The sequence below is a fragment of the Crocodylus siamensis genome, chromosome 10 (assembly GCF_052110815.1).
Source record: "Crocodylus siamensis isolate JL-2025a chromosome 10, ASM5211081v1, whole genome shotgun sequence".
NCBI classification, from domain to species: domain Eukaryota; kingdom Metazoa; phylum Chordata; order Crocodylia; family Crocodylidae; genus Crocodylus; species Crocodylus siamensis.
The window spans coordinates 64,481,643-64,500,807 of record NC_143404.1 but is presented as its reverse complement, the minus strand read 5'-3'; the positions used below and the strand labels follow the sequence as shown (position 1 = coordinate 64,500,807).

General features: G+C 44.4%; 1 protein-coding gene across 2 annotated transcripts; it reads left to right on the top strand.

Annotated features, from left to right (window-relative positions):
• The first annotated feature begins 98 nt into the window (after nt 1-98).
• On the top strand, nt 99-13,827 carry ZBP1 (Z-DNA binding protein 1). 2 transcript variants are annotated; one of them, XM_090065126.1, is made up of 8 exons: nt 99-338; nt 5,760-5,969; nt 7,931-8,011; nt 8,786-8,965; nt 9,939-10,109; nt 11,482-11,709; nt 12,702-12,917; nt 13,480-13,827. In XM_090065126.1, the coding sequence occupies exons 1-8, from the start codon at nt 314-316 to the stop codon at nt 13,659-13,661; spliced, it is 1,293 nt and encodes a 430-aa protein (XP_089921252.1). In that variant the 5' UTR covers nt 99-313; the 3' UTR covers nt 13,662-13,827. The 2 variants fall into 2 exon arrangements, with proteins under 2 accessions (XP_089921252.1, XP_089921251.1); XM_090065125.1 differs by lacking the exons at nt 99-338; nt 5,760-5,969 and having other exon boundaries at nt 7,639-8,011.
• Nucleotides 13,828-19,165: the final 5,338 nt, after the last annotated feature.

The window sequence follows — 19,165 nt, the reverse complement described above, 5'->3', positions numbered from 1 at the left end:
GTGTCATGTGTTACCACTTACCTATCAGAAAAGAAGGGCTGTGTCCTGTGAGATCAGTAAGTTTTGTTTTATAAACCAATAGTTAAGTTTCACTTTCGCTTCGCTTTCCTGATGCAGCACAAGTCTTGTTTAGAAGCCAAGCCTCAAATTGGAGTTAGAAACTAAGCCACAAGCAACAAGTTCCGGCTTTCTCTTAGTCTGACTGTACATTTGTTTCTTCCTGGCACTGACACAGGCTTTCTTTTTAAGCTGGAGTCCGTAAGTTTCCGGCTAACTGAATTTGTCTTTTGATCTGTATCAGGACTTTGGAAAAATGGCAAAAACAGCATCCAAGGAAGGTAAGACTGGCCTTCAAACATCTCCTACATTTGGGCTTCTACCTAGTTTTCCCAACTGCTGGCTATTTTCCTTGACCAGTTAATTCCTGCTGCTCTGCAGCATATAAACGGAAGCAGACACACTATGCTGGGTAGTAAATGTCTTGAACAGGAAACTGAGAGACATGGAGATTAGAAAGCTAAATTATGTCTTCTGTGTTTTTTGTAATTGAGAAGGGAGTTAGGAAAAGTTCCTGCTTTCTTGGGGATGTCATGAGCAGGACTGGAGTGTTTTTCTAGGAAATATTTCAATAATAACAATTTCATTAATTGAATAATGGAGAACTGTCAGCTTTCAGCCCAAATCTTAGAAACAGCCTTCTTTAACAGACAGAAGTCTGAGTTTTTCTGAAAATGTTGGCTGAAAGTAGACAAGATGAGTAACAACAGCTGGGTAGACCCAAATTTGATTCTGTCTTACAGGCAGTGGTGAAAAAGTTTTGATCAGCTCTAGTTGTGGGACTTGGGAAAGCATCGGGTTTTCTTACTGACCCCTTCATCCTGAAGCTGGTGGGTGGGGAGAGCAGGTCATTCAGGCAGTCACCATGAAGAGAGCCAAAGGGTTTTGGGTGGACATAAAACTTGCCGGTTTCTTCCTTTGGTCCCTCAACTGTCTCCAGGTTCATGCCAACACCAGCCTGGAGGACAAGGGAGCCTCTGGAAATGGCACCCACAGGTTTAGTTGCGTGAAGCCCATAGCAGCTGAACTCTGGTATAGCACTGCCTCAGCCAGCGAGACTTGCTCCCCTGCAGTGGTGATGCGTAGGGGTGCATATGTACCCCCTGACCAGCCACACTCGTTGCAAGCACTGGCCAGGGAGTGGGAGTGCCATGGCGCTCCTAGAAATGGCCAGATCCATTCTGGAAGCGGCTGCAGCAGTTGGCCAGTAGGGTCTGTCAGCACTATTGGCCATGAGGGGGACCCTCCCCGCTGGTTGCTGAGGGGGGGGCACATGCCCCCCCCCCCCAACTGAGGCAGTACCCATGCTTCCCAGGTGCTACCAGCTGTGCTTGGCCTGAAGCATGTGGGACTGTTATGTTTTAACTAAATGTGTGCAGGCAAAATCATCACACTAATTAAGGAAAACAATGACATGGCCCAAAATTGGGTTTGATGAGAGCTGGCACCGAAAACGCCCATCCATTTTGCTGCTCTGTATTTTATGTGCTACTTGATAGTGGAGGTGGACTATGCATCACTTGCTATAGCCAGGGTGACGAGGGTGCCAGTCTCTAATACTCAATGCCCCGTCAGCATGGCAACTGCAGGGGATCTAAATACATTGCAGTGTTCCAACCGCAGGCCTCATCCTGCGAGCTGTGCACCCTTAGCTTCCACTGTATTAAATGGGATAGGAGGGCTCTCTGCAAGGGCAGCACCTTTCAGGATCAGGCTGCTGCTTTGTCCACTTCAAGACTGTGCAGGAGCCATTTCTGCAATGGATATAGCACCAATATGAATGACAGGCTGATTTGCTGTAAAGCTGGTTTATCCATAGAAAATGCAATTTTACTTTTCCCTTTCTTTTCATTTTGGCTGGAAAGGCTGGTCCCTTTATACGGACTTCCTGTCTTCTCCTCACTTCTCTCCAGTATTTATCATCAATAGATATTTTGAGGTCCAGTCATGTCTACACATCTTCCTGTGGAAAGTTCCACTGACTCCCCAAGGACTGCTTACCGTGTAAATCTTTCCAGGAGCAGGGTCTCTGGTATAGCATTGCTACTTGTTATCTTCAACAACTCTCCTGTGGATTCCTTCACACTCCCTTGGGGATGTCTATGAAGCCAAAATTCCCATTGCTAATACTGTGAGTTGGGTCCCCCCTTTCGGTCCCCTTCTAGGTTACATCCTGGTAAATGCAGAATAACTTTGTTGCTCTTTTGGAGAAGGAAAGAAGAAGTGAGGACAAATCTAAGCTTTTTTTTTTTCAGTTTGTCTCTTAAACTTTCCAGCTGGGTGACCCTGGGAAAGGGTGGCATTTGGCTACAGTTTGTATTGGCACCATGTCCTCGTAAGGTGGAGTTGAGTTTTGCAAACCATATTGTATGCAGAGTTGGAAATAACCTGGGAACTGACTTTCCTGTGATATTTGGTGGCTGTTGCTTCCAAACACTTCAGAATTGTGCAAAAAGTTTCTTTTGGAGCTTGCTTGTCAAGGGGTAAAGGTTTATGAAGCAAGAACAGTCTGATCCCTTCACCACCTTTACTAGGCATCTCATATCTTCCTAAAAGCAAACCATATGGGGGCATTTCCCATCATTCTGCAGCTTGAACTGTATTTTTGAAGATGCTCATTTATCCTCTGAATTTGGCCTAGATACAATGTGTTGGTGCAGGACTTGAGTGGAATCAAAATCACATTTTAATTGTAAACATTTGTCCAGAAATTAATGTTTCTGAACTAATGTTTCTCTCCAACCAATGTGTTCAGAAGCAAATGACTATTGTTAATTGATTTTACACTATAACGGGAGATGTACATGTAGAAAATCATCCATGGATAATTGCAAATCCCCCTCTTTCAGCAGGTATCCACATAATCACTCAACTAATGCATTTGCTTGTTCTCAGGCTGCTTTTGCTGATAGCCACATGGCTCTCTGCATGAATTTTAGCTGAGTTATATATTTTTAAGTGCTCCTGTGCTGAATTTGGATTGAAAACCTCACTACAAGCTAGCTTTGATGTATAATAAGTTTGCTCATGGCCCTGAATAAATGTCCCTTTATGGTGAGCTCTATTGATGACTTTCTCTTTCAGTTGGGAAGGTGCATTTGATGTTCTCAGATCCTTGAGATCAGTCAGTAATTCCAAAATCAGTCTCAACTTGTAAAGGAATCTTGGGTACCATCCAAGGAAGCTTTTAACAGCTGATCAATGGCTCCTCCCACAGCAAAAGCCAGAGGAAATGTAACTTAAAAGATAGGAAACTCCAGCAAAATTTTTCTTTCTTTCTTCCTGAACTGTTTTATTTCAGTGTGGGTGGGGAGGGCAGGACAGCATGTAACTAAGACTCAGTTTGAAGAACGTAAGCTGGGATTCAATGCCATTCTTCCTAGGAAAGGCTGCCCTACAAAACGAAGTCTTGCCCTGATTCAGATGAGATCTTAATTGCTTTGAGGAGATAAAACGAAGTCCCTTCACCACCTGGGGCCTAGAGTAGTCATTGCTGTTAGAGAGGTGCTCAGGCTGCCAGATGTAACATCCAAATTTTGAATACATATAGTTAATATCCATAATCATCTTTTGGGTTTAAGTGCATTATTATGGCTAACTCAATGCATAATGTATAGCCCTAAGCTGCTTGTGTACTTTTCCAATGGCAAAAGGCAATTTGCTTTTGTCACTGAGTTATGCAAAAGTCCATGAGTTAGTGCCTCGCATCTTATTGTAGATTGACCCATAGCTGGTGTATAATGGGTAAAAGAAGCTATATTTTCTCACTTATAGCATGCCCTGGAATAAGACACACACCTTGATTTTGAAAGGCAGAATGAAGAAAAAAGATCTTTCCTTGTAGTAAGTAAATGAGTAGCAGCAGCTACAGGGCTGAGCCTTGTGGCTCACATGCAGGCTTTTACTTCTGTTTTTGTCCAGTGATTAGCAGAAACTGCTCTTACCATATTCTCTTATATATGATACGCACACCAATTTATAGCAGAGTGTTCTGGGGAGGAAAAAGGTGTGCATAATGTGTGAGAAAATACAGCATTTCACAGTGTGTTGCTCAGCATTATTTATGACTTCTTTTATTACCAGCCTGAAAAAACAAAGATAATCACAGCTTCATTCAAATGTGGCTTCTTGTGGGGGCTTTCCTGGGGGGATTGAATCAAACGTTTTTATTTTAAAATTTTTCTAAAAGGCTGTATAGCAACAAGATTTCCTCTTGTAAATGATAGTGAATGTGATGTGCTCGCCATAATTAATGCTGCTGCTAACAGAAGATTGGAATTTCTTTTTAATAATATCATTAGGACACATCTCATGCATTTAATTGTTTTTTGTAAAATGACAGCTAAACTTACTTGCCTCACATTTCCTGTTTCTTGATTAAATTAGTTTGCATGCAAGGGCAAACGTGCTGGTAGGATTTCTCAGCATTGGTATTCCTGGGGAAATAAAGTGAGGTTTGGTTAGATATACTAATGTACTTCTGATTAGAGAAGCTCTTTCTGCTCTTTGTGTGGTCATTGGTGAGGAGGCACCTCAAGGTCTGCTCTACTTCTCACTATTTTCTAGTTTTCATTAAAGAAACCCTTTCAAGGCAGACCTGGGGCAAGTGGCAAGTCAATTCCTTCATGCCTTAGGGTGGTGCTGATAGATGTGCAGCTCCCTGCTGTAATTCACGGTGCTTTACAACAAGTGCCATGAGTTACAACGATCCACCCTGACCCAGCAGATGTCCAGGGGGTTGGGGGATTGAGCTCCAGTTTGGAGTGGCTGCGTGTTTGTAGACTCTCTCCCCTAGCCCCTACCTAGGGGGAAGGGAGGCTCCAATTTACCTGCCCCAACCTCCAGTGCAGGCTGGGCAAACCCCAAACCAAGCTTCCTCCCTTCACTTCTCCCCCTCTCATTCTGAAGACAGTACCAGGGCTGGGGATCCCAGCATGGACTGACAGATATTCATGTGAAGGTGCTTCTCTTTGGAGCACCTTCATCTGAATGCTCATGTAATGAGGATTCAGATCGTCATGCAGTTGGGCTCTGCAGCCGTGCACTTCTGTCAGGGCATGGCTGTAGAGCCCTTAGGGGGGCCAGTCACGCAAAAAAATGTCACTTCTGTCAGTGCTCTTAGTTATGGGACTGGCTTCAACCAGGGAACCAGCTTTGAATGTATGCAGCGCTTTTCCTTGCATCATTTCTTTTAAACAAAGTCCGTTTGTGGTCTAAATATACCACATCCTATAATCTGTCACTACAATGGAGGATGGGATATGGACATCGTCAGTGATACTAGTTCTGTGAGGTGGACAAGTAGGTCCTTCACAGCCAGAAATGTGCAGCTATAATGAGGGTGTCACTTTAAAAAAAATAAGTCCTTAAGCTGATGTGAGTGAGTAGACACACAAGATTTAAAAAGAGCCTTTTAGTAGCAGCACAGTGGCCATGATGGATAGGGGCAGTGCCAGCCACAACATCCTGTAGTCTCATCATGGTTCCTGCCTCCATCGTCAAACTGCTCTGTGGCTGAGGTACATTTTCGCTTTCTGTGATTATAATTATATACGTGTTATACCCATGCTTCCAAATCCTAATACAAGCTAGAGATTAATGGGGGGAAAGTTCAGCTGCAAAATAAATAAATAACAATCCAAAACCAATGTTTTAATTGCTTTAATTTATAGACAGCCTTTTGCTCTTGCCTTTCGCTCCAGAACTGAAGCAACGCATCTTGGACTATTTAAGGGCAGCTAAGACTCCAAAAAAGGCCATTGAAGTTGCCAGTGCATGTTCAGTTATGAAGCGGGAAGCCAATCATGTGCTGTACACACTGCAGAAGGAAGGCCAAATAGAGAAACTGGACAGTGGCAAATGGGTTGTCTGTGCAGGCGGTATGGAGCAGGAAACCCCCCAGCCAGCAGCTGGTAAATGTTTTGAAAACCTTTTTACGCTCTATCTGCAACCTTCTGATACTGAGAGCAATTGAGAGGAGATTCTGTTTGCAAGGCTATAGCTACATTACAGCCTAACTATCAGAGACCATTGAGCCCTTGACCTCAATTACTTGGAGTTCATTTTTTACTCAGTCCAGTGGGTAGCAAGTCAATTGGCTTTCTCTCTTTCTCTCTTTCATACAGAACTGAAATTTGAATAAAGCAGAAGGTACGTGTAGTCCTAGAGCACATCCTGCACTGAGAGTAGTGTCCAGAGGGATTTGTAGGGAAGATAAATAAACCCTGTGTCATGCTTTCTGAGAACACAATGCTTAAAACAGCTTTTTTAGGAATATTTGCAGTCTTGTGCATTCCAGATGCCAACTAAAGCTGGCTCAGGCCTATTTCTGGGTGTCAGGCCCCTTCTCATACTTTCACACATAGAAAGGGCAGTTCAGCCTGTCTGGCACACCTCCCTACGAGAGCCTCTGCATATGTCAGAGCTGTGGTAGGGGCAGCATGCTCTAGATTCTCCTCCAGCACACGAGGGGCATCTATACACACACTGGACATCTGGTCTGACACATGCTAATTCGATTAATTAAGTCTGCTGGAGTGTGTTAATTAATTGACTAGATGTGTTCAGATCAGCAGGCCCTGACAATCCCTACCCCAGAGTGCTTGAGGAACTGTTCTGCCCACCACTACCAGGGTAACAAGCAGCAACGGCCACAGGTTGACTGACAGTAGATTCAGGCTAGACATCAGGAAGCGCTACTTCACGGTCAGGGCGGCTAGGAGCTGGAACCAACTTCCAAGGGAAGTGGTGCTTGCCCTTACCATGGAGGTCTTCAAAAGGAGGTAGACCTAGTTGGGGTCATTTGACCCCAGCACCCTTTCCTGCCAAGGCAGGGGATTGGACTAGATGATCTGCTTAGGTCCCTTCCGACCCTGCCAACTATGAAACTATGAAATGCGCTGCAGCAACCTGTCATGTCTATTCAGTTCCCCCATGCTTCAAAATGGCAGCAGGGGCGCTTGAACTGAAGCTCGTTGAATGAAGCACGGGACGCTGAATACACGTGATGCTGCAGGCGCTTTAATTAGAGCAGCTCTTGGAGCCACTTTAATTAAAGGGCCCCGAACCCCGGCCCATGTATAGATGCCCAAGGATGAGGCACTGCCTCTTGGCCCATACTGGAGGCCGTCTTGCCTCACGTCATGGAAGATGTCAGGAGAAGCTGTGGGAGATTAGGTCTCTAAGTGAAGCTTCTGCAGAAGAAACCAGCCAATGCACTTTGAATCCTGTGGACCTCCTAAAATCTTCCCCTTTTTCCTCTGGGAGGCAGATCATTCCCAACAGAAAAATCTGCAAGAACCTCTCTGCTGTTAAACTCGAGCTTTTCCTCCCTTTCACAGGGAACATTGGGGTCTTTTATCAGAAGGTGACAGAACACTGGATGCGGACTCGGGGCACCCACATTATAGTCCCAGCCTGTCCACTTGTCTGATGAGGGTCCTTGGATTTCTCTCTGTGCCTTTTTTTCCCCACCTGTAAAATTGGGGTCAGGGATATAAGTCTGTAAAGCACTATAAAGAACGAGGTACTTCCAGCCAGTGATCTTTGGCTGTAAACTAACTAGAGAGAGCGACAAAGCCCATGCAAAGGTCAAAAAGTGCCCCGCTGTTTCCCCGGTCAAGTCAAATCCACATGCCCCACCTCGTATGGCGTGCTCCAGAAATGGGCCATCAGCTCTCCCGGCTGAATGCTTGCAAAGCCCCCTGTTCTCTGGGCTTGGGGAAAGGACTCAAGCAAGGATGCAAATGTGGCTTTGGAGACTGGCACAAGACAGGAGGAGGAGGACCTTGTCCCTCTGTCTGGCTAAACAGCAGATCTTTCACAGTTGTCCTTTCATACAAGTTACAGTGCCCGACAATGTTCTCTCTTGTAGCTGACACTGCCCTGGTGCCAAGGGGCCGGCATGGGAATGAGGTGGTGCCTGTGAGCAACAACAGTGGACTGACAGAAACACGTAAGCCATTTGGTGCATGTTAAGTTTCCAAGGCTGAATAGGCTGATTTTAATTCCTTGGGTGTCAGCAGCCACAACGGAGGTTTACTGATCTCAGCAGTGTGCTAGAGTCCCAATCTGTGGTACGCGCACCACCAGACAACCTGTCAGTACGCGTTAAGAGATTTATTATAATTGCTTTATATGACAAAAATGTGTTGGTGGTACTTCAGGTTGTATCATTTTAAACCGGTGGTGCACAATCTGGCAGAGTTTGGGAACTGCTGTGCTAGAGCATGTGTAGAAGCCTAGCAAACACCATTCCCTTGCTAGTGCTTGTATAGGCAATGGGATGTGGCAGGCACAGCCTGATTTTTCCACATGAGCCATTAGAAATACTCTTTCAGAGAGGCAGAGTCCTTCCCAGATGCCATTGGTGCAAAGGGGTGTAGAGGCATTGCAACATGCCTTTAGGGGCTTACTCCTCTCTTAAACATGTGCAGCCAACCAGCCCTGGTAATTGGTGCCTGCAGGCAGAGCCAGGGTCGTCCCTACTCCCCATTTCCTCTTCAGCAAATACAGTGGCGGGGCCGAGTCTGGGCACTTGCGCCCAGGTGGTAGCCTGGCGCTCCTTACTCACAATCCTGGAAAAGTGCTTCAAGCCGGTGGACTGTGAATGGCCACAGGTGCCAGGGTGGGTACTCTTGGCCCAGTCTTTCCAGGGGACATGCTACAAACAGCTGGATTATCCTCCTGTAGTCAGATTGAATCAATAAGCCAGGCCTTTGTTTCTCAGAGAAAAGGATATGGACATTTCTGCAGGAAAATGGACCTCAGAGGGCTTTAAGCATTGCCAAACACCTTGGGAAGCAGACGCAAAAGGACGTCAATCCAGATTTACATGCACTGATGAAAAAACATCTCTTACACTTCAATGAAGAACATAAACTGTGGTCACGTTATGGTGAGGGAGCAGGTACTGTACTGGGAGAGGCCCTCATAGCCCAATTCTGGGCTCCGTCACAAAAGGGTGCTTTGTTTTCTTTTTGGCTGGAAAGACTTTCAGCTAGAAAACCAAGTTCTTTTCCTGAGCCAGTTCAGAGCAGAGACTTTTGACTACTGGTCAATTTGCATATCCACACTGAGGTTTTACCTTTAAGCACAAATGATGATGAAGAGGGTTGGGGGTTGGGAGGCTGCAGTCAATGCCTCTGACTCATCTTGTGGATTCCCTTTGTGGGGACCTGGGGTCGGCTGTGATTTAACAGCTCTGTGCTTCCATTTCCCCATGTGTCACCTGGGAATAACTCATGTACTTCCCCTCAAATTCAGAACTCAGAGCTCTTGATCTTTTTAGCACTGAATAATCACTAGATGTTGTTATATACTGGAAAAAGAGAAGTCTTGTATAATTCTCCTTCTGAAATTGTTCACCACATTTTGGTTGATCGGTTCTTTTACAAAATCAGCATTTGCCTTTAGATATATGGTATCCCTATTGTTGTTGGTTACTCTACCTCACTTTTGGGTACCACTGGGTGGCTTATGGCAGCTTTCACTACTGACTAGTTTGATCAGAAGTTACATTCGCTCACACTTGCTTTCATAGGGTACCCGCAGATGTGCAGGGACGTTGCTCTGATGCGCTGTAATTGCAGTGTGCTAATTACCGCACTGCAATAGCCTCCACATCTTGTGTATTCAGCGTTCCAGCATTTCAAATGGGGGTAGGGATGCTTTCACTAAAACGCATTGAAGGAGCCATTTTGAAGCATGGGACGCTGAGGACACAAGATGCTGTGAGTGCTTTAATTAGAGCCTTTTCTAAGAGCTTTCTTTCAGAAAGCTGAACTTCCAGTTTGGTTTTTCTTACCCCATTCCATATATAATCACTTTGATGGTAACTTGTCAATCTATTAGCGACTAATGTGCCTTTTATTTTGTTACAGATTACCAAGCAACAGGTCCTAAAGTGAAGCCGAGTATGGTCTATATTTTTCAGAATAATCCAACAAACAATATTTCTCTGCCAGGGAATCACCATGTTGTTCAAATTTCTCATTCCACTGCTACACAGGTTGGGAATAACAATACTGCAGGCGTGATGGGCCAAAACAATGGTAATTATTTCTCACTAAAATGTTCTTGATATTCTACTATTTATGAACAATAGCCATCATAATTAGTGATCAAAAGGCACTGAACTAAAACTGGTCAGAAAATAGGCTAAGTGGCTTTTTGAAACATGTTTATTTTAGACTGGAATAAAATGTCAAGATTTTTAAGTGGCTTCTCAAACAGAAATGCCAAAAACTTTCTCTTAAGTAACATCAAATAGTGTAATTGCCATAATATTGAAACATTATAACAATACAATATTAAGATTCGTATTTTAAATGGAAATAAAAAAAATCTCAATGCAATTAAATAAAAAAATTTAAAAGTTGACATTTTTCTCATTGTGAAAACTGATGCGTTCCATGGCATTTTTTAATTTGAAGAATCTGTCTTTTCCTGTATAACCAGCTTTCAACCAGCTTTATGTATTCTACTTCAGAGTTTTCCTTAATGCCATTAATATATATTATATCCCAACTCCAAACATTCACAGAGCTTTTAAATCCTGAGGTTTGGTTAATTGAATGGACATCTACTGTCAACCTGGGCTCTAAATGTACATGACAAACATTTGCATTTGCACCTGTAGATACTATCTTGTCCCTGCACTGATTGGTTGGCCAGGCCAACAGCTCTCTTAGCAAGTGGAGGTGCAGAATATTGTAAATTAGGATTGTTGTGTTTTGCTTGGTGCAGCCAGATGTCTTGAAACAAGGTAGGTCTTGTCTGCAGTGAATGCGAAATCATTGTATAGTGTTATTAGACAACTACATTACCCCAGCATAGGTGGGGTCTTACTCAAAACGTAAAAATATCTTTGCTGCATCTGATAAGCACCTCTTTGTTCTTTGGATGCCTCCATTTCAAGCAAGGAGCAGATATGGCACATTGGTTACGGGACAGTTGTGAGCTGTGACTGCTGTCCCTGGTGCTCAGTAACTCCGCTGAGGTGACATCCTCTACAGCAGGGGTGGCCAAGCTGTAGCATGAATGCCACAAATGGCATGGGCAGCCTCTCTGTGGCATGCAGCAGATCAGAAACAGGGCAGGGAGCACAGCTCCAGATAGGACAGGGAGCAGAAAGCAGAGCAGCAGATCAGGCAGGGAGCACAGGGCAGGAAGCAGAGAGACCGATCAGGCAGAGGAAAGGGATTGGAGTGGCACTCGTAGAAGGGGTGGGGCTTACTTGTAACATACTTGCCAAAAAGGCTGACTCCCATTGCTCTACCAGATCTAATCCAAACTCCCTTGATATCAATGGAAAGATGGCCATCGACTTCAGTAGGCTCATAGAGCTTGCCCAGGTCTTGGTGTTGTAAATATGTGCAGCCCCCTTTTCCTTAACAATGATTTCCTTTTGCGTGTATGGTGCAGACTGTAACCCAACTGCTTGGAGTTCTATGAGTTCAACAAAGAACGCCAAGATCTCGTACGATGACTCGGAAGCTAAAGCAGCTATGCCGTGTGACCAGGACATCCAGGTGACCGGGTCCATGCTCCGTAATGTTCTGGTTGGTAATAAAAATCAAATGGATATTATCAAGACAGACTTTGTTGACAGCCCAGCACAGCAAGTGGGCCAGTGTGGAACTCCAGAAAAAGGTAGGGACACAAGTTGGTTTGTGGTGTGTGTTGGTGAAATGAATGAGCAAAATCTCCCCCTACTGGCCAGAAACCCCCCATCTTTTAGGAGTAAGTTCTTGAATTGTTTTGCACATGTTAAAATATGGGGCCAGTTTGGGGCTTTGGAATCTGTATTGTGGGAGCAATTATTGCCCTTTGACCCTTTCTATGCTCATCTGACTCCTTTTCACAACAGCAGAAGGGAAGTTTTTTGAAGAAGAGTGGCTTCAGGGTAGTGATTTGAGGGAAAATTAATTTGAACATAGCTCTTGGAGTAACTCAGATTTAGCTTGTGCCTATAATAAAAGCTCTCCTTGACCTATCTCCAAGCCATCCCTTCGACTCTGCTGCCTCTTGAATCATAGAATATAAGCCTTGGCTTGAAGCCTGCATCCCAGCTAGGCAGGGCCAGCTTTGTCCTAAAGCATGTAGAGAAGGAGATGAGGCTAAGAGGCCAAGGCTAATATTGCACCTACAGGTTGCCCCCTACCCATGTAAGGAAAGAATGACTTGTGGCTTCAAAGGGGAAGGCTGGATGAGAGAGGGGCAGCCTTTTGCAGTGCTCGGAGTGAGGGAGTGGGAGCCAGGAGACTTGGTTCCACTTATGTGATGGCCTTGCGAAGGCTGCTTATCATCCTCTGTAAAATAAGGAGTCCCATACATAGCCATTTTTGATTCATAGGAAATCACTATACATGTGCAAACAATTACCACCATCGCTGTAGTGCTGCCTGTTGTCACCACCTCTTCCTTTTTGGGTAAAGTTGCTTCTTTTCAAGAATCTTCTTCCATTTTGGGAAGTTAAAGTTAGAGTTCACTGGATGCTGCCACTCTTGCTATTGCAATGCAAGTCCCTCCCACCCCAACTCCAGGAACCACGTGCAGCACCTTTTGTGATGTTCATTCATTTTGCCTTTTGGATGTTTTGGTGCCATCATTTTTATTGCTCGTGTCCTTTTTCTTCACTGTAGATTCGTTTGGTCAAATTCCTCCTAGCAGCTCTTCATTTTCACTGCGTAACAGCACACCCAATAGGACAGGGGGAACTTCATCACAGAAACTCAGCATCGATAAGTCTACTCTGGATAATGTCATGATTGGAAATGCCAATCAGATGTGGATTCATGATGGGATTGCTTCTGCTGGCCTCGCAGACTTGTCAGCAAATAAGGACGATGATACCTCAGGTGAAGTCGGCTAATGCTGTGTTGATGCATGTAGGCTTTTCTGGACATAGGCTGTTCTTGGAGCCATTATTCTAGATGTCTGAAGACCAACACCTTAGTTATACTTGGCAAATTGGGTCACAAGGCAGGCGGCCACATCTGAACTAGCGTAGTACTGCTGTTGCCTCGCTCCCAGCATGTGGTGCAGAGGGGCTGTGGTGGATTGGAGGCTTGGACTCAGAGACAGTGAGGGGCCTTTCTTTAACCTGCTAAACTTTGCAAGACCCCTCATACCCTCCTCTGATCAGAGAAAGCATGCTGTACTTTCTCTGATCAGGTTATTATTATTTTACCTGTTAATTTGTTTGCCAACAGCACTATTTAAATTTCCCTGTGAAATGAATTAGAGACGGAAGCAAGTGGTGGCCACCAATATCAATAAGCAGTAGGTGTTAATTCTGAAGAAAGGGCTTGCACAGCTCAGTGACATTTCTAGTATGCTGGGCTACTAACCCATGGTGATGCTCATCTTCGCTCACTTAAAAGCTCTCTCTCGTTTTCTCTTACATAATAATCCCACCAGATTCTGATTCAACATCCAATAAAGCTGAAAGGACATCTGATGACGACAGCTACCTGAATCAGTCCTCTGATATTTCCATCCTTTGTGCCATGGTAAAAAATGCAACCCTTGGGAACAACAATAACCTGAGTGTAGTAGAACTAGTGGATTCTGAGCCTGATTCAGAAAATGGAGGTGAATAAAAGACACACGGGGAAAGATGACATCTTACTTTTTAAATCCCTGCAAAACTTCACAAACAGGAGCAAGTAAATGTACTGGTTCTAATGATTTTTGCTATGGAAAATCACACATAATAAATGGACTGGGGGAGAGCCTTGTGTTATCTGTTTCCTCAAAACATTGAAAAGGGAGAAGGAGCACATTTCTTTTTTTGAATAAGTTGTCTTGTAAGAGAAAGAAAATAAATAGAAAATTAATCTTAATTTACCTGTGAACTTTCAAAGCCCTGGAAACATGATAAGCCTCCAGACCTGCCCAAAACTGTTGGAAACCTCATGCCAGGGTCAGGAATGGATTTTCAACGGCAGCTGAAGTGATGCTTCCCCGCACCAGTACTGAACAGGCGGAGGGGGCATGATCCCACAGCGCGAGCTAAGCCTTTGCCTGGTAGGCAGAGCATTCAGATGCTGCAATTTGAAGACTAGGGCTTTTAGGCAGGAGGGCTGGGAAGGAAGAATATGAAGCTTAATGCTTTGTTTAATTAAGAATCCTCGTCCCCTCCAGGGACTCGGCTCTACCTAAACAGGGGGCCGGGGGCTGTGGAGCAGGTGCAACCCTGCCCCACAGAGTCTCTTCCCTAATTACTTTATCTGAGAAGGATTTTCTTTAACATGAAGACATCTTTACAGGAAGAGTTATGTAAAATTCTTGTTTAGTCTCTTTGCCCCAGTGAAGAAAGCCACGCTAGGCTTTGTCATCAAGGCTGGATTTTATGCTTGAACATGCAACTTAACATCAAAAGCTTGATCTTTTTTATTATTCAGCACAGCCTTTTTAGACCAACTTTAACAAGAGCCAAATGGCACATTTTAACTTGGGATTTAAAACTTTTATTTTTTAAAGCTAGAACGGAGTCACACAGCTTTCTCCTGGGTCTGAGGTAGCTCTGTGTAATACCTTAAAGCCAGAATCTGACACCATTACCATTGCTCGTATAAAATAGGACTTACCTATATGAATAGACCCAGTGAACAACGCTACTCAGCATGAGTCAAGGTTACAAAATCAGTCCTGCTTTAGGGCTGATCTTTAGCCCATTGAAGACAGAGGTAAAAAACCTCCTTCTGTTGACTTGAGTCAGTCATTGCGTGGTCTGACGGATCCTCTGCCCACTACTCATGTGACAAGTCTTTGAGAGCTATTAAGCCAAAGAAGGAAGCCCCTAATCCCCTAATTACCGGAACTGCCCGCTGCTGGAGGTGGAATATCAGCCATCATGGAACGACGGTCGGATCTAGTATAGCGAGGCACATGTTCCTATGCACCGGTCATTTGAGACGCTTGGCCTTGATTTGCTACTTAGCTGCTGTCAGACAGCTTTCACTCAGCATAGACAGCCCAGTCCTCTGGTGTTACCCCCAAATACTCCACACAGAAAAGAAAATGTGATCACTAGTGCTAGGCAGAAATCCCAGAAACATTTCTGAGCTTTCAATTTTTTTCCCCTTTGTACATTAAGACAGAAACAAAGCTTTTCATAACTCCTCAGAGAGGCAGTGAGACATGTCAGAAGAGCCACCAGCCAAGGTAAAGCCGTGATGTCAGATGTAGACAACCAGGGTCAGGTCTCTAATGTTCCTGATTCAGCACAGAGCCTGGGTCAGCCACATGCCAGGTTAGCAACCTAATCCCAGGGCTACTGGCTATTCTGGGAAGGGTTTCCTTTTTCTCTCTCATTTTGAACAGAAATTGCATCCTGGACCCGAGAAGCCTTCCCAATGGAAGCAGCTTTCTCCAACAGAATTCAGCTTTGCCAGGGGGATCCCAAAGGGCTCTACTGATCACAGTGCAATCAAAATACACTGCTTAGAGATTGGATGCATCAGTCATCTGTGTCGTTCAGTGATAGCAGTACAGTATGTTCTCGGCTTTGGTTTTGAAACAAATCCACTTAATTTGGTTGCTATGTATTAAAACTTAGAGGCAGTTCAATGTAGTTTTGAGTCACTTAGCTTGATGGATGCTACCGTTATATATGCAAATTAATGTCCCAAGTTTCAACGCCACCCCCACCCCGCGAGGAGGTACACCAGAGGATGACCTTAAGGGCATCCTACAGTCACAAATCACCTATTCTGTCAATCCTAAGTGCAATTCTCAGTAGCACTTCAGCACAAGCCTGGAAGCTCTGTTGAACTGGGTATGAGGTTCACTGTGTCTACCTGCCTCCTAGCCCTACTCTTTCTGAATTTACCCTCATGCTGCAGGCATCAAGCATAGACGTGCACCAGGAGCAATGCCGCAATTGCATAGTCCACCTCTTCCACACCTCTCTTCCTCTGCCTACCGCCCCTAAGAAGAGACAAGTCTGGAAGCAGAGACAAGAATCCCACAGACCGATTCCTAGAAGAGCTCTGCTTCACAGAGTGCTCTGATCATAAGCTACACAGCATGATGTGGATGGCTTTGGTGTGGGCCTCAAGGAATGGTATAGATGGGGAAGTGTAGATCTTGTAGCTTCGGGCTAGTTGAGAACAACCTTATAGTTGACCCAAGAGGTCAGCATAGACATAGCCGTGCAACATATTCAGCACAACTCTCAGTGTCTTTATTGATTTCTTAACACTGTCATGCTTTGGATGGAGATTACATTTGCTTTTGAAGGTAAATTATTTCTGGAAAGTTATGTTTGGTACTTGGAGAAGGTCTCTCTCTCACTTGTCGTTCCTGCTTTGTGTTGGTCATTTTAAAAAATAGTGTCTTACCTCTATGCACAGAACATGGATCTGCGGCATTCACTATGTTGCAGCTGCTGGTATACTTTAATTTTCACTTGTTCCCTAAATTTATGGGATTTCGCTGTTAATACAGCTCAGCTATCCTCAGCAAATGCCTGTAGTAATGCATTCATGGATGCCTACAATGTTATAGCTGCTCTACGGATAAAATACACGACCCTAAAAAAGAGATCTTTAACACACAAACTCAATATCTCTGTTAGTTCCAGTAGTATTATATGAAAGGACACTGCCAGGAAAATTAAAACTCTGAGACCTGCCTGAGATAGTCCACCAGGCTACTGTGGGTATGTGCCATCTTCAATAGCCAAGGGCACATGTGGCAGCGATGTGGCTGGCCTCACATCGGGCTTCCTTTGACTCTCCTGCTGGAATAGCCAGATATCCATTTGCAGCTGGATTGATGGGGGGGCAGCCTTCAGTATGAATTTGAAGCAGGGCTTGAACTCATGCTGCTGGAGCGGCAGCAAGAAGCCATGGACTACTCTATGCCAGGTTCCAGTGCTGGGAAAATTGGGTTATTTTAGAATTTTTAAAATAACCAGCCTTACTGGATGCAAGATCCATAGAAATATTCCTATAATTATTAATGAAATGGGTTTGTGGGAAAGTTTCCTGCAATTTTTGGCAAACCTAAATATTGCCACATTGCACTAGTTCACAGGAACTTGAAAATGAACTCAAAAATGAAACCAAATCACCTGCGGCTTTAGCTAGCACGTGATCCAAGGCCAAATCTTTCTCATTAATTAAACTTGGATCAGGCCATTAACGCCTATAGTAGTTTAATGTTAATTGGCAGCTAGTCATTTTTCTTCAGAAGAGATTAAGTAAACCTCTGCCTCTAGCCTTTGACAAACCATCAGAAATGCTTTGTCAGTATATTAGCAACACATTAATTATATATAAAGAAAACCTCTGCAGAAATGAAAAGGGAAAAGAAAAACATCAATATTCAAGATGTTGACTTTGGGGTTGCGGTTTCCATCTCTAAAGTTGCATGTTTTCCTTCAAATTTCCTTCCATGCTCCTTCAGTTCAGATCATTTTTCACACTCAGCTAGAAATCGCCTTGTTTCCGAGTCAACTTGGAAATGATGTCAGCACTAGAAGAAACCCAACTACATCCATCTCTTTCTGCCAGGGAAAGCCAAAGTCTACTGGCAAACTTCTCAAAGAAAGGGTCAGGAAGTATTGCTCCTGAATATCTGATGTAAAACAGTACCATGGTTACTTCTGTGGATGGTACAAAACATTCAACACACAACATGGCGAATTCTTGTAATGCTGCCAGTCCCAAGCATCCAAATATTATGAGTCAGGCTCCAAAAAATAATCATGAGTGTGGCATTAAAGTCATAAGATTCGTAAAAATAATTTCTTTTACATCATATTTGACGTCTGGACATTTAGGTCACACTGTGTACACAAGCGTAGTCTTCTCACAGCATCCTGGGACCTAGACATTCAATCCATTTAGATAAGGCAAAAGATACTGAGCTCAAGGAACTGGGGCTTTTAGCAAATCAGTGTGTAGTGTGGGCATATCTCCCCCACCTTGAGCCACTTGGCTCAGAAGCGAGTGCCACAACGAAGTGCTTCACTGCACTACCACATCCACCGCACCCCAAAATGGACCCAAGAGAGGGAGCTTGTAGCACTCACGCAGTGCCACACGAAGGCTGCTGTCTATATCCTGTCCCCGTCAGGGTGAAGCATAAGCAGAGGTGATGTGGCGTGCATTTCGGGCACTTCCTAACTTGGTCCTGAGGTAGCCCGCAAGCCCTGCGTGACTGAGCATTGGCAACGCTGCACTCCAATAGCAGCCCCAGTTTCCGCAGGCCCGTGTTCCTGGGCAGGGACAAAGTGCGCCCCGTTGTTCTTGCAGTGCAAACCGCTAACAGCTCTGTGCAACTGGTTGGGCTTCCCTCCTTCCAGCTTGTGAGGTGGGACGATCCAGTTTGCATTGTCCCAGCTCCATGTAGACACGGTCATGGTGTATGAAAGGTCTGACTGTGGTACACTTCATGTGGGTGTGAGCATCCTCCCAGACTAGGATGGGAGCACAATCTCTTTGCTGGGTTTCAATGATGATCTAGATATAGGGCTATGTCGAGGGAGCCTCTCAGTGCTGGTACACTCCTGCATCTGTCAGTTTATCCCAAGCTCCACTGAGCTCCAAGAGCTTATAGCTGGGACCAATACATTATGCAGTAAGAAAATGTGTGCTCTTCAACAAGGCCTCGTGAAGCAAGAACAGGAAGCACGCAATATATCCCCCCCATCCCAAATTAATTGCTCCTATTTTGATTAAAATGCATTATCATATAAATATTTTATTAAAATTGCCATTAAATCTTTCTTGCTTATGAACTGTGACAACTTTAAAGCCTAACCTTTTACAGCTTGGCACCACATAATTATTTTGCTCATTAGCTACGTTTAATAGTTCGATCTCTTAATATGCTTTGCCATTTGGAACCTGCCTCCAGTGCCAAGTTCAAATCAATGCTGTTAGTTATTTGTGCCATTGCAGATAATTAAACAAAAATTAAAAGCAATTTAACCTTGTAGATGCTCACAGTGTGGTGTTAATCTGGCTCAGGGATAGACTGGCATTCGAGGGCTGGCAGGGACTCAGTTTTATGGGCTCAGTTGTACATGGGTGCGAATCCAGCTGAAATCACTATGGGTGTGTGCCTTTCTGCAAAGCAAGTCTTGGGCTCG